Below are 12,964 nucleotides of genomic sequence, written 5' to 3' on the forward strand. Positions count from 1 at the left end.
GACCCGTGGCTTTTGACCTCCACATGCATAACTTATTCAAGAGTGTCTGGCGGGCATCAGGCCAGCTCTTACTTTCGGTATCAATGTCTTTTTCAATCAGTCTCCTGGAGCTCAGCCATGGATTTGGTTTGGAAATGACTGCATTGGTTAAGATGTAATAGAGGAATGTTTGATTTCATTAATGTTGATGTCTTAGTCACCCTGTTATGCTAGATTAAAGGCTCCTGATTTTGTTTTGGAGGTCTCCTGCAATTGGTTTACATGCATCCAAGGTAAAACTTTTTTTTTCTTCTCATAATATATGTTGCAGCATCACATCTTTTCTTACAGTGTCTGAAACGGCTTGATAAATGATTCAGTCTCCCTAAACCCCTTCTTTCGAGAGCTACTCTGCTCTGATTGGTCAGACGGATCAGTCAGTTGTAATTGGTCTACTCTGCTCTGATTGGTCAGACTTATCAGTCAGTTGTGATTGGTCTACTCTGCTCTGATTGGTCAGATGGTCCAGTCTGTTGTGATTGGTCTACTCTGCTCTGATTGGTCAGATGGTCCAGTCTGTTGTGATTGGTCTTCTCTGATCGTCCAGTCTTTTCCGCTTACAGTGCAAGCGAAGCAGCCATTACCATATCTGGATTTCAGCTCCACGTCTTCCTCAGGACTTGATATACACAGTGATACGAACATCATCCTTTGGAAGTGATGCAATGGAAATTTGCTTCAGAAAACAGCATCTTCTGGACATGTCGACAACATGAACCAAACTCCTCCAGTCTCAGCCACAACTACAGTGTTTGAGGGTCAAAGTAGACGTTGTTCACAGGCAGCCAGCGCCATTATGCTAATTTGTTACAAACCTATATTGGTTTGTGCAGGAAGACTGGAATTACTGACAACTTACAACATTCACAAACAGCTATATTACACACTACATGAAAGTTATCTGCCTTGAGAACAAGCCGTTGATATTTTATTAGTGGTCCTACAACCGTCTGAAGTGACTTCTGGATTTTGCTTCTGGATGACTCATAAGGACATCTGGTTAGTTTCTCAACAGTTCGTTTGAGAGAAATGTTATACTTTTGTAATATGGTTTCCCTATTAAGATAAACAGTATTGGCTTCATTTATTTGTCTTGTCTCTTTCAACAGCCAGATCTCTTCCCCTACAGTCTTGGCAAAGGAACGCAGTCTGAAGTCTCGTGCCATTCGTTGGCATTTCCACTGATCACACCTGCCCAGGAATGAGTGGAATGAGGCTGGTGCCATGACATGTACCCACACACCCTTTCAAGAGTCGTGTCTGAAGACGACCATCTCTTGAGCGAAAATAGCAATGTGAAGTCGTAAAGTTTGTGCACAGAAATCTCTGTGGTTGAAATCAACTGGGTGTGACTGGCAATTTTAAAAATCCAGTGCATCTAGTGAGTTATGAAAGGTGGAGACATTCCTTGTCATTCAGCGGATCATAGTCATGCTAATCCAAAAAATCCAATCCTGGTGCTACAATAAAAACGCTTGCTTAGCATTTTCACTGACATTTTATTTTAAAAAAAGTCTTTAACACACACTGACAGATGTTAGAAACAATATTTGGCAATAAATGTCCAAAACAAACAAGTATCAGTGATATCAAAAAATTGTACACAAATTAAGACATTTCACAACACAACATATTTCAATGCAAAACAGTTCGCAAACACAACATTTAGCTGGTAACATGTCTCTATCTGTGCTGCTTTCTTTGGCCTCAGGCAACACATTCTTACGTTTTACGTTTAAGAAAAACACCCTTGAGTGTAGATGACCGTTCAACAGTGGGACAGCGACTTAATACAATGTGCAAAATCTACTTTAAAAAAATACAATATACTTCACAAAAGAACAATCAAGGCTACTACGTGTACAGCAACATTTAAGACGTTTGTTGTTTTTGTTCACTTTGAAAAGAGTGGAAAAAATTGAACCATTGGCACGAAACCATTAAGGAAGAAATCCACCGCTTTAGTAGTTTAACCACCTGTTATTCACATTGTAAACTACACATTCCAAAGTTGAGTGAAAACTACTATTATGAGTAAAGAAAATAAAGCCTGTTTTAGGACCATTAAGAGTTGTTGTTTTTTTTGTTTTTTTTTGCATAGTATCATTCATTTAATGCCAATTAAGAAAAAAATTCGTCATTACCGCAATTTGTCCAGACTTAAGTTTTTTTTTAGTTTTTTTATCAGCATACACATATTTAAATAATGTATTCTTGTTCTTTTCCATTATGGTAACCACTTTTTTTGCATTACAGTAATGAGAATTTGGAGAGTTAAGTATTATTTTTTTTTGTTTTTATTATTTAAAGGGCACCTATTATGGAATTTTGAAATTTACCTTTCATGTAGTGTGTAACATAGATCTAAGTGAACAAAAACATCCTGCAAAGTTTGAAATATGAAACTGCACCGTATATAAAGTTATTGTCTTTCAAAAGTAAGAGTCGACTCTGAGTCATTTTTATGAATCGTTAGAAGACCGAAGCTTTTTCTCTGACTAGATGACGTCAACTTGTCAAGTTATTTGAATACGATACGCCCACTTATTGCGCTCCAAGGCCAGCAGGGAAAATATCACGGCGATGAGACGCTGTGTTCTGAAGTGCGATCTGCCCAAGGAGGAGCATTTGAAGACTAAGTGGCTACAATTCATACAACTATACCACAGAAGTATAGTCCGAGCCTTGTGCTTTGCTCGCGCCATTTTGAAGACGATTGCTTTACCAACTTAATGCACTCAAACTTGGATTCGCGAGCCGGCTGATATTGAAGGAAGGTTCAGTTCCAAGTGTATTTGCATCAGCTTCCTCCTCCGTATCACATCCTGTAAGTGTTATTAATAATTGTTGCTTTTATGTTTTATGTAGCATGCTTAATAATTATTTTGTTTGTTGTGTAAGCACCGTTTAGCTTCTAGGTCTTCAATAACAATTGTATTGAGATAGCTATGTGAAGTGTTTGTCGTTGTTTTCGGAGTTGTCTTAAAGAATAGAGTAATACCTCGTAGTAACGTAACTACATTTTATTTTTTTTATTTTTGTAAAAACGTTATGTTTATGCATCGGGCTAACGCAAACAAAGACTGATTGTGCTTTTACAATATGAACTCTGGGCTATGCTCGATAACATAACATTACATTATTTATCTTATTTTTAGTTTTTTACTACAAACTACAAAGCAGTGGACTATAATAATTATTATAACACAATTTAATTGATAAAAGCATCATTGTACTCCGTGTTAAACAATAAGTATTATCTATGTAAACACTGCTGGGTCATCTGACCAATCAACGCAGATTAGCGTCGCGCAAAGGAGGGGTTTGAAAAATGAGTCGTTGAACGATTCATTTGGGAGTCGGTGAGCAAATCAGGTAAAAATAAATGCATATTATACGACAACAAAAGTGTTTTTTGTCATTGCATGCATGTAAAACTGTTGTTGGGGACTCCCTAAACAACATTAGGAACATTTTAAATGTCATAATAGGTGCCCTTTAAATAATACATTCTTGGGGTTTTTCCATTACGGTAATGTTCGGAATTTCGAGGAAAAATCTGCTTGAATTGCCTTGAAAATATCAATGCAAACAATCTAAAAACAGGCTTCAGTGTCTTCAAGCAAAATATAATATCTTATTTGGTTCTTCTTATTTTGCATTGTAACATTATTTTATGACAATTAGGATTACATTTACACCTTACTGTAATTTGTCCAGGATTTAAGTATTATTTAAAAAAATAATAATACATTCTTGTTTTTCCATTACGGTAATGACTTTTTGCATTACGGTAATGAGAATTTGGAGGGAAAATGTGTTTTAATTGCCCTAAAAATAATCCTGCAATGCAAACATCCTAAAAACAGGCTTCATTTTCTGTATGCAAAATATACTTTTTTTATTATTTTGGGGTGAAATATGACCCAAACTTGTCTATTAGCTCAGCCTGGCTATTCATCTAGTACTGTTATAACACGCGAATACAGTGCTGATCAGAATTTTTTTTAGAATGTAGAATGTGAAAACAATTGATATAAAAAAAGGCAGCACAGCCTAACTAGTTATTCAACTGTTTTGGGTTCATTTCCTCTTTCAAAGGTCACCCGAATTTTACCAAGAACACAATGAGCCCCGTTTCATGCATGAAGGTGAGTAACCAGAGGCAAGAGTTAATAATTACTTAAATAATGACCGCAGAAGATCCGTGTGAGTGAGCGAGACGTTGAAGCGTGTAACCTCGGGCTAAAAATAGCCTAGTGAAGTCTAGTAAGTTTATGTACAAGTGTTCACAATGCTATCTGCATCTTGTGTGGGTCGCGTCCTGCCATCAGAACCGCAGTGACCTGGGATGGGTTGCCATGGTTACCATCCCGACTGACCTAGGGCTTGGTTTCCAGTGAAAGGTCCATGTGAATGTGAAGGAGGAAAAGCGCCTCCCCCTCCCCCGGCATTCCCAAGCCTCGTAGGGGGGGTACTCGGCTGCATTCCAGAGAACGCTGAAAGATCTGAGGACGGAAAAACAGGGAATGAGTTACACATGTTGAACTTTACATAGTTCACCTACAATCCTTCACATTAGTTTAAAAAAACTGAGTGCATGACAAAAGTAGCATTTGCTTCATGGTATCAATGTATATGTATACAAACACCTACTAATGAGATCACATTCGGTATGTTAAGCTGCTTTTCATTTCAAAAGAGCTTTAAAACTTGTACTATAAAATTGTTCTTGCCCTGTTAAACGTGTTTCATCCACTGAAACATGTAGGTAATGAGATCATGAAGTTCACTTGTGCCTAATTTCAGCATTTACAACATGTTTTTCCACAACCTATAAAACGAGCTGTTCCTTTAGATGAGTTTTTGATCATTTTACTTTTTAAAGAGTGTATTTTGTCTTTGTGGTTGCATTAGGAACGTGTAAACCGTTTTGACTAAGGCAAAACCAACAGAGCAACATGGGATATAAAATGCAGATATACAATACATATTTTTAACCAAAATTGAATGCTAGCAAATATATATATTTATACACAAAGATGCTGAAAAAAATGACATAAAAAAATCATATTAAAATTCCTATTAAAGACAAAAAAACTAAAAACATATTTTTAGCTCTCTCTTAAGGAGTCTCCGATTGACACCACTGAAGCTGATTTAGAGTCTAACAAGGTTAACAGCGCTGTAAAGTCTAGATAATACTGTGAATAACCGCTAAAACTATCCAGCTGATCCTTTTGCACCCCACCGTGTCTCTTGACACCACAAGTGTGTCTGGTGGTGTAATTAAAGGCCTGAACCCTTTTTTCTAATCAATACTGTTCTGGACATGAGGGTCACAGTTCAGTTGTGGACAGAAAAAAAACAGTAAATTAAAATACTGTTTGGATGTGAAAAGTCATGCATGGACGTTTCTCCCAATATTGCTGATGCCTGTTTTTCCGTTGTTGAGACGATCAACACTCCAGCAGCAGCATTAAAAATACTACCTGAGAATGAGCTATCACCCTTTCACAAGTACAGCAGCTTCAGAGATATATTTAAACATCAGCGTCCCGTATTTCATTCCATTGTGTTATTTCTGGGACATGGCAGACACTTTAATTTAAGACATGAGAAGCGATGCTGCACAAACGCTTGGGCGAAGTGAACAGCGCTTCAGCGTTGCGTAACTAACGCTCGAGCAGCGCTTATCCATCAGCGTCAGTGGTCTCACCCTTCCCAAACCAGCAGCAGACCAAGTGACCTTTGACCCAGTTTGAAGCCCTTGGAAATTCCATTAAAGCAAGTCTAAAGACCCGAACGCATGCCTGGGATTCAATCAGCTTGTGTTTAATAGATTGTATAGGCTTGTTTTCATCACCTGGCATAGCCTTAAACTGGAGTTCATTAGGCTACATCTACTTTATTCTTCCAAACTCTGGAATTCACTACCAGGTTTTATTAGGCATGTCAACTACATGCTAAAACACACATTTCAGCTTTTAAGGTCTTTGTATTCGGAGTATTATTTATTTATTTATTTATTTATTTATTGCATTAACATTTTTTATTCATTTGTAAAGCACTTAAGCGTTTGCAAGTTACTATTTTTTTTAAACTTATTTATTTGGGTACTAAATAAATGATTTATCACCCAAATCAAATTTATTTATTTTTTTATATAAATGGTGAAACAGAAATTTTTCATTTTAATTAGTAAGACTAAAATAAAATAAAAAAATGGTAATATTTATTAATCAAATTAATAGATTTTTTTTTAATGAAAAAAAACAACCTTGAAATAAATATTTATCACCCAAATACATTAATAATATGGATTTTAAATAAATACAAATAATTAAGTCATAAAAAACAAATACATTTATTTTTTACTTTATTTATAGGCTAATTGTTTTTTATAATTAATAAAACTTGAAATAAATACGAAAATAAATAAACTTGAATAATAAATATTAGCCACATTTATTTATGTATATAGGCCTATGATAACCCTTAATACAAATGAAACAATAGGCTAGGCCTAACTAATAAATAAATAGGCCTATCTTGAACTGAAAGTATAGGCTAGCTAGTGGTTTGGCTCCAGCTCTTTCCCGATGGCTTCAGTATAATGAGGGTCACACAGGGCTGAATTAATGACAGCTGTGTAAACTACTGTGTGAATTTATCAGTGCTCGGATCAATCCCGAGTCAGCACCTTATTTATTAGGAAACGCCCTTTGCTTTGCATTATGAACCGCCTCTCGATATTCTGGCACTGTTTAGCTGAGAGCAGATCTTGCGGATTAGTTTATAGGCTAAATCATATGGTGACAGGCCGGCAGTTTAAATCTTCCTGGCATTTTCTTTTTCACATTTGATTGTGTTTACGAGTTCTAATTGATCCATAAGTGACCAAGAATACCGGCTCTTTTCGGTCTTTGCGCCCCCGGCTTGAAAAACAAAGGCAGTTTGTATGCTAAATCGCAGCCTTTTCACCTCATCTCATGTATGAATATTTTGCTATTCTGATTAATTACATCAAGCGAGTTCGCGGCTGAATGACCTGTTTGATCTATTTACGGCTGGTAACCAATTTGAGGCCTTTGTATTATTCAATTTCTTTCCGCGGGTGCTGCTTCCACGGACAAAGAAGTGAAAAATGTCCATTAACTTTATGCAGATCCAGCCGCGCCGCGGGGCTCGAGAGACGCGGAGAGTCCACGCGCGTGTCGGTAAAGGCTGGACTCAGCTGCCAAAATAAAGGATCTTTCTGTTTTTTTTTTTTGTTTTTTTTTTAAAGCTAGCATTAATAAAACATTAGTATTGACCGTGACGGTCACTCTGGTCCGCCTCCGTGAATAATAAAACAGTCAGGAACTGACCCTTGACCTAGATCAGGTGTGTCATACAACAAACAGAGACTCATATGGTGTGTATTGGAGAAGTGCCAGTTACTACAGCCTGCTCTGCAAGACCAAAGAATGAGAGGATCTTGATAACTTCCTCCATGGTGCTCATGTTACAGTTCGGATTACAATGCCAACTAGGCAACATTAAAGTTGCCTGAAGACTGGAAATATAATTCATCTGTAACCAGCTACATTCTATCTCTGAGTAACGCATGGTACACTCTATTAGTAGTAAGTGAAACGGTAGGCATTATGGAACAAAACGTTTTAAACTGTAGCATGCAAATAACCTCATCACAAAGGGCCTATAGTAACACATTTTTTTTATTTTGCATTCAAATTTGTGTAAAGGTCTTATTTTGGTACTAAGACAAGACTCAAAAAGTAAATATCTGATATTTCATCCAGATCATTGCCAGTACAGGAAAAGGAAGTATAATCAAGCACAGTATAGTATTCAGCACTGTATGCCTACAGTTGTAGGTCATACATATTGTATAATAGAAAGTCAGCATACTGTGCACAGTAGGCATACTATATTAGAAAAGTATACTAGCATGCTATTTCAAACATCCCGAGTTAAACCACAATCTAAGCAGTTTTTTGTCAGGTATTCCTTTTAGCCTTACTGTACGTTGACAGGAAATAGATCTGTGCTTGTCAAATCAGTTCATGGGGTTGTTCAAGTAAATAAACAATGCATGTAAGGATAATGTTGGGTTAGAAAAAGCATACCAAGTATGTTGAGTGAACTGCGTTCCAAAGTATTCTGTACCAACTCAAAGTCAAACAGTGACTCACTGTGATGATATGCAATGACAATAGGAAAGAAACTTATCTGCGTGACTGGCTGGTGAGAAATTGTCTGAGAGTCTGTCTACACCTTTAGTGCGATGCATCTTCGATGTACTCAAATGCACGTTGGTTTGTGGCAAATATGAACATCAAAGAAAAGAACATCATCTCTGTTTGTTTTCCTCGCCCTTTACAAGATGACGACTTCTAAAGCAACGTGTATTTTTAGTTTTAAGCTGCTGGCTGCCAAATGGTGCAAAATATAGCTGCACCCTATTCCACATGCCTCACTCCAGCATTTCTGACAAGGCTATTCTGTGCAAAATTCAATGGCGAATTAGTGATATTCAAAAGAGCTGGAACTGCAACGTTTGCACTCAAAGAAGGATAAAAGAGACTTGTCAGCTGCAGCCGTGCAGATCTGAGGCTCTTCTGCCCGTCTCCACCCAAACCATCTGTTTATTATTGAGGAAGGGCAAACAGCAGTTCCTCTAGGCGTGAGCGCTGAGCTCAACAAGCTGCGAGTGCTAAACAAGACGATGTGTTTTAGAAGTTGAACTAGTGCGAGTTTTTAGCGCTACAAAAATTCTTGATGTCTTACAACAAATAAAGAGCAGGGTCACCTGACAAGTTGAAAGGCTCCTGTTTCCCATCCTTGAATCTCCCTGCCAAACATTACGCATCAATCTCAAATAAACACGCCTTCTCTAAACATCGATGATCTGTGGGAAACCATTATTTGAGTTTGTTATCTGTCTGGCTACTGTGTACACTTGTGAGAACAATAAGCCCTGACATCTATATAAAAGAAAAGACAGAAGATTTGTAAACAATCCAGGGAAGCAAGACCATACACTTTTTCAGTGGAGCAATGTGCAAAAAAAATGGTACAGGCCTCGCCATTGGCAGAACTGCAAGAATGAACCTGATCCTGTTTTTGCTGGAACCATTTAGGAAAGCTTGTACGCCCCAGAGAGACGCGTTTACTCAGTAATTTGTGCTGCCACATTCCTTAAAACTATTAAGAAACATTTAATCTTTATTTGACATCCAAAAGCACTAATTACGGTTAGACATTTCTCATCCACAAACAAAATGACTGCTTTATACATCTCAGAGGGCAGATGTATACAAAGCAAATGTTGTCAGTTGGTCCAGGACAGTGACATTGGACAATACTCACCAAATAAGAGTTGTATTTTTCTTCAAGATGGGAGGTACTTCCAGGTGCTGACAAATGCTGTTGGGATAAGCGAATACGGTATGCTTGTTATGCTATCCCATGAGTCCGTTGAGGGGTCATAGCAGTCCAAGGTTTTACACCTCTGTGCTCCAAAGTATCCCCCGACCACATACAGGCGATTCCCCGACGCCACTGCATGACAGCTGATTCTCCTTGAAGTCACGTCACCAAACTTGGTCCACTGGAACGTCTCGCTATTGAAGCGGTACGCGGAGCTCGCCGAGAACTCAGTATCTCCACCGATGACCACAACATGGTTCCCAACAACTGCGGCCGCTGTGTAACGCCAAAGCTGAGGACAAGTGGCCGGGACAGTCCACCTGTTCTCACAGGGGTCGAAGCACTGAACCTTAGGATACTTGTCCCTGTTGACACTAGTCCCTCCGAAAGCAAAGAGTTTGTTTTTGGCCCCTACGACAGCAGCATTGCTCACACCCTCTCGAAGAGGAGCTACCAGTGTCCACTTGTTGGATTGGGGGTTGTACTGCTCCACTTGTTTCAGGGACACAGACGGGGATGCAGGGAACGACCCTGCAAGGGATGTGTGTCCACCTACTACATACAGGATGTGGTCAAGTTCTGCTGAACCATGTCCAAATCTAGCGACGAGCATCGGTGCAGCTTTGGACCATTCGTCGTGCAAGGTGTCATAGACCCAAACGTCTTTTGAAGACCCGTTTTCAGACCCTCGACCACCCGTGACATACACTTTACAGCCGATTGCGCAAGCACTACACTCTTTGCGAGGGCTAGGAATGTCCGTTTTGGGGTTGATCTCTTTCGCCTTGTGGTCAATCATGTATACTTTGTCACACATGAACGTTTGGCCTCCTAGAAGCAGGAGGGCTTGGCTGACCTTCCGGGGTTGGGCGCAGAAACCCGTGACAACTCCGTCGTTCTGCAGGATCTTCATTTTGCAGCGGACAGCGTCTTCTACAATCTCACGGCCCACCTTGTGTCCCATGACGAGCTCCTCGGACGCGACATTCTTTAGCAGGTAGGACTCCGGAAGTAGAGCGAGGCGAACACAGCGCAGAAGGTCGGGAAGATCCAGATGTCTTCTCCCAATGTCTGCTCTAACCCAATCAATAACAGCCTCGTACACAATGCTTTCATCCTCAACCTCCAACTCCTCGCTAAAAACAAGCTCCTGAACTTTATCTTTGGGCAGGCTTAAGAAGTCCTCAGTGTGGTAGAGATTAGCGAAATTTGCCAGGCACATCCGCCAAGAAAGTTCATACAACCTCTGGCACTGATGAGCATCGGACAGAAGCATCATCCCAAGACAGTTGGACGGATGCAGGTTCTTCTCCAGGAATTCTGCAGAGGCATCGCGGATGTCATGGAACTGGAGCATGTCGCCAGCCTCCAGCAAAGACTCTGCGTTTTCCTCGTTGATGATCACACGGGCGGAGTAGGCATAGTCAAGCAGGAGCTCCAGAACCTCCGGGTGCAAAGAGTCGTGGAAGTTGACCTCGGCGTCTCGGCTCTCCTTCAGGCCACCGCTAAACATGGCCTCAAAATAGCGGCTACATGATGCCAGAACCACCCGGTGGCATGGGAATGCTCGATGTCCAGCACGCAGGACTACATCTGTGAAGACATGGCGCTTGCGGAGGAGATTGAGGTGGGTAAGCAGGCTGTCGGGATGTGACGTTTTGTGGAACAGATGGATGTTCATGGACCCAGAGCTTGACCTTGACTTTCGGTTCTCGTGATTACTGACAGACATCTTTGAACTGGATAAAAGAAAGAAAAAACAACAATTAAAACCATTTCCTTTCAGATTCCCATTATCATCTCAAATCATCCATGGACATTCATTTGATATTACTCAGAAGGCCTATTGTTCAGCAGTGTTTAAAAATCCTTAACATATAATTAGACGGTGGATACATCATAGTTAGGGCAATTACTCTTGGAACCATATCCTTGGACGGCAGTAAACCCATAATCGTTTGTTAAACAGCATTTCGTTTACCTTGAGATTGTTCAGTACAAGGGTTAATGATTTATGGGAAATGAATCATCGCCTTCCGCTTTGATCTCTGATAAAGTTACTGCTCTTAGCTATCATTTCATAATTTCCATTATGCATGAAACAAAGTAAATTGGATAGGACTATGAAACTTAATTGTCTAACAATAGTACAACAGTGAACTAAAATGACTACTACACCACTATTAAATAAATAACATTTCCATGTGTTTGTTGTATTTTAAATACTGGTCGCATAATAAGGCCAGCGACCAAATCTTTAAAAAGGCTTTAAATAGACACCAAAATGTTATTTTTCCAAAATAGATAACCCAAGATACCAATGACTTTGTTTACTATGCTAGTTATAAAAAAAGCATATACATTGTTTTTGTTACAAAAAATACGTTACAGTCATGAGAAAATATGAATATATGAAAATTCCGTATGAATGTACCATGGTTTACAGTAGCGATAACTGCAGTGACTATGTGGTCAACTACGACAATATACGCATTTTTTTGCCGTTTAAACTTTAATACAAATATATTCTATATAGTTTTCTTTTCCGTAAAACAAAACAAAAACAACTTTACATGATGAGGTATGACGTTTACAGTAGCATATTTAAATATTTAATGTTAAAGTGACAGGTTTTCGACAGACAAATCTACTGAGCGGTCCAAAACAATCCATGTATAAGCAACTACACGCTTGAATATAGTTTGTGTCGTATAACCAAGTATGAAAAAAGTAGCATGAATTTTACCTTATTTGCTTTCGTCGGGCGGACTTGAACAGTATGCATTCGACTTTTAAAAACACGTGTTACTTTAAGATGTCTTGAAAGATTTCAGTAGTAACATTTCTCTTGATGGGATCAGTCTGAAGTCTGTGAGATCCGCCTGTTACACGCTGGGGAACATTACTACTGTGACTCGAGAATCGGTGAGTGAGTGTAGTGTGGATCTCAGTCGCTCCTCCTCTTCCCGCATGTTAAATATCCAATCCTGGCGGAGGAGGTGATCTTAGGACATGTTTTATTTCTAGCAATGAGAAGTGTTTTGGATAATCAGTGAGCATTTGGTGTGTATGAATGTGATGCACTGGTATTGAGACACATGTTTTTCATGTTTGAGATTGTGAATAGGAACGTCTCATGTAAGAATGTGTAAGCCTCCACAGATAGCAAGAACACTATCTCTTTCTTCTTAAGAAGGTCATATTGCAGTTATGCATAAACTATTTACGGTCACTATTTACAGTCACCCTTTTTTTTGGTCAAAAATAACTCCAAAAACTAGCAAATGAGATTTTAAATAGCCTACAGTATCATACAACTACAAGGTAGGCTAAAATAATTACAATAGCAATGTTTACTTAAAAAAAAGTTGTAAAAAAAAATCAGCAGTGTTTGTTGGCTTTACCACTTTATACCATTGCTGTACCATGATACCTCCAGATTACTGCTTATTGAGGCTCTTTCATTGAGGTATTTAGTATCAATCCACAA

General features: G+C 39.0%; 1 protein-coding gene across 2 annotated transcripts; it reads right to left on the minus strand.

Annotated features, from left to right (window-relative positions):
• Positions 1-2,138: 2,138 nt before the first annotated feature.
• enc3 (ectodermal-neural cortex 3) lies at positions 2,139-12,458 on the minus strand. 2 transcript variants are annotated; one of them, XR_013795328.1, is made up of 4 exons: positions 12,221-12,458; positions 9,415-11,213; positions 3,549-4,547; positions 2,139-2,354 (listed from the first exon to the last, which is right to left on the minus strand). XR_013795328.1 is itself a non-coding variant. In XM_079592887.1 (3 exons), the coding sequence occupies exon 2, from the start codon at positions 11,204-11,206 to the stop codon at positions 9,437-9,439; it is 1,770 nt and encodes a 589-aa protein (XP_079449013.1). In that variant the 5' UTR covers positions 11,207-11,213; positions 12,221-12,458; the 3' UTR covers positions 3,537-4,547; positions 9,415-9,436. The 2 variants fall into 2 exon arrangements, 1 of the variants encoding a protein (XP_079449013.1); XM_079592887.1 differs by lacking the exon at positions 2,139-2,354 and having other exon boundaries at positions 3,537-4,547.
• Positions 12,459-12,964: the final 506 nt, after the last annotated feature.

Source organism: Phoxinus phoxinus (genome assembly GCF_949152265.1).
Source record: "Phoxinus phoxinus genome assembly, chromosome: 20".
Lineage (NCBI taxonomy): Eukaryota > Metazoa > Chordata > Actinopteri > Cypriniformes > Leuciscidae > Phoxinus > Phoxinus phoxinus.

What these genes read in the sequence shown, in the direction of transcription:
- enc3 (XM_079592887.1), bottom strand. Translation starts at nt 11,206, where the DNA reads ATGTCTGTCAGTAATCACGAGAACCGAAAGTCAAGGTCAAGCTCTGGG.